Source organism: Sinocyclocheilus rhinocerous, unplaced genomic scaffold, assembly GCF_001515625.1.
Source record: "Sinocyclocheilus rhinocerous isolate Xijiao unplaced genomic scaffold, SAMN03320098_v1.1 scaffold77, whole genome shotgun sequence".
NCBI classification, from domain to species: domain Eukaryota; kingdom Metazoa; phylum Chordata; class Actinopteri; order Cypriniformes; family Cyprinidae; genus Sinocyclocheilus; species Sinocyclocheilus rhinocerous.
The window spans coordinates 1256408-1258743 of NW_015635045.1; the positions used below are offsets into that span (position 1 = coordinate 1256408).

The 2336-nt window shown below is 42.4% G+C and overlaps 1 protein-coding gene across 7 annotated transcripts in view; it reads left to right on the forward strand.

Annotated features, from left to right (window-relative positions):
• LOC107746380 (spectrin beta chain, non-erythrocytic 1-like) overlaps nt 1–2336 on the forward strand; it is a 131664-nt gene that overhangs the window by 108385 nt on the left and 20943 nt on the right. For all 7 annotated transcript variants that reach the window (XM_016560571.1, XM_016560570.1, XM_016560569.1 and 4 more), the window contains 3 exons: nt 128–339; nt 423–560; nt 754–973. In XM_016560571.1, the coding sequence (XP_016416057.1) occupies nt 128–339; nt 423–560; nt 754–973 (570 nt within the window). The remainder of the gene's footprint in view (nt 1–127; nt 340–422; nt 561–753; nt 974–2336) is intronic.

Below are 2336 nucleotides of genomic sequence, written 5' to 3' on the forward strand. Positions count from 1 at the left end.
AGGATTAATCCTTTTGTTCAATAAAGACATTTATAATGTTAAAAAACATTAAAAATCTTTCTTTCCCCAAACCTTTGAATGGTAATGTATGTTACCCATAATATATATCTCTCTCGTTCTTTACCAGGTGGAGGGCCGTCTCCCAGCGATAGAGCAGCGATATGAAGAGTTAGAGGGGCTGTCGTCATCATGGCGACAGGCCTTAGATGGAGCACTTGCGTTGTATCGTATGTTTAGTGAAGCTAGTGCCTGCCAGCTGTGGGTTGGAGAAAAAGAACAGTGGTTGGACAACATGGATATTCCCACCAAACTAGAGGATCTGGAGGTGATCCAGCAGAGGTGAGAACAGATATATTGATGCCTGCATGAAACTCATTGATATGGCATATTTTGGTGTAATATGGTTTTTGTTTCGACTGAAGGTTTGATACTCTGGAGCCAGAGATGAACACACTGGGTGCTCGCATTTCTGATGTCAATCAAGTGGCTCAACAGCTTCTTGGATCAGACAACCGCAACAAAGAGCAGATCGACCAGACACAGAACCAACTCAATAAGAGGTACAGTCACCAACACAAAGAGCAGATCAACTACACCCAGCGTCATCGCACATGACGAAACCACAACAAAGAAGAGATTAACAACTCAAGACCCAACTCAACACAAACACACACAAAGAAGGTTCATAAAGTTAAATAATCAGATTCACACAGAAATACCCTCATGCTTCGCCTTCCTTATCCTTCTCTGCAGGTGGTCTGATTTCCAGAGTCTGGCCAACCAGCGCAAACAAGCTCTGGAATCAGCGCTGAATATTCAGAACTATCATCTAGAGTGTAATGAGATCAAGAGCTGGATGAAGGAAAAGACCAAGGTTATCGAGTCCACGCAGAGCCTTGGAAATGACCTGGCTGGGGTCATGGCCCTGCAGCGTAAGCTCACTGGTATGGAGAGAGACCTGGAGGCTATACAGGTAAAAAGAAAGGCATCATTAGCCGCGTTTCCACCGGAATTACCCGGAACAATTGTACCAGGAACTTTTTTCCCCCCAGACCTGTACTTTCTGCGTTTCCACCGGGGTCTAAAGTACCGAGACGATTAGGCAAATAGTCTGGTGACGTAGGTCTGCGCGCGTTTCTCAATACCAAGCAAATTTCGGACTTGCATCCTCGGTAGTTCGGACTTCACAAATTCGACTCTGGAGCGTGAACTCCCACGGACGGGACGACGCAAGTCCGGTAATTCTGCAAACAGCAGCATACTTGATAATGTCAGTCAGCTCGCCTTGGCTCCTGCAATTTTCCTCACTGTATTTACAATAAGACGAAATATGATATCAAACACCACTGCCTCCTTTCGTTTTCATTTAAACATATTAATAGCCGCTGCCGCAGAAATGTAGTTCAGGGAATGTATATAGCCTAGATTACAATGAAACGAAATATATCAAACAGTATTGCCTCTTTTTATTTTCATTTTAACATATTAATAGATGAATAGAATAAAGACCAAAGATTACCTGTTAGATTTACCCAAAACGAATTATATCTTATGCTTAACCACTAAAGTGACATCAGAGCCAGCGGCAAATGTCAGAAGGACTAGCCGAAGTTAGGCTACTCTCATCGGGAAACATGAGCACTGAGCTCCCGCTGATCGTCTCACGTCTCCGAAATCAGCGAAGCACATTTTTAAATAGGCGCTGTCTTTATAAATAAACTGCAGAATTGAGTTTTAAACAACTACATTCTCGCCTGAAATACTTTTAAAACTACATTTCATGACACAATAACAGTAATATTTTGAAAATTATCTGAATAAATGGTGGTTGAAATACAATGCTGCGTGAGTTCAACCAATCAGCATGCTCAGCGCTCAAGTCCCACCCCCGAAAGTTCTGGACCTTTGAAAAAGTACTACCTTGCGAGCAGGGACTTTCTGAGGGGCAATTTTTTACCTGGAACTTTATTTAGATCCTAGTTCCTGCGGTGGAAACACACAGAGTACCGGCCCAAAGTCCCTAGTTCCTGGGTAAAGTTCCTGCGGTGGAAACGGGGCTAAAACGGGGCTAAAAATTCAGCCCAGAAGTTCATAAACATATTTACAAACCAATTGCAAATGCTTTTTTGAAAGTGTAATTATGTAATCTACAAATCATCAAATTATGTGAATACCATGAATAATGAAATGTCTCTATACTATGTATTCTTTTATTAATTTGTAGGGCTTGTTTTTGTGTGTTGTATGGAGGGCTTTGGAGTCATTGTCTAAGCTTCAGGGCTTCCTTAGAGATCTTGATGACTTCCAGGCCTGGCTGTCTCGTACATCTCGTACAC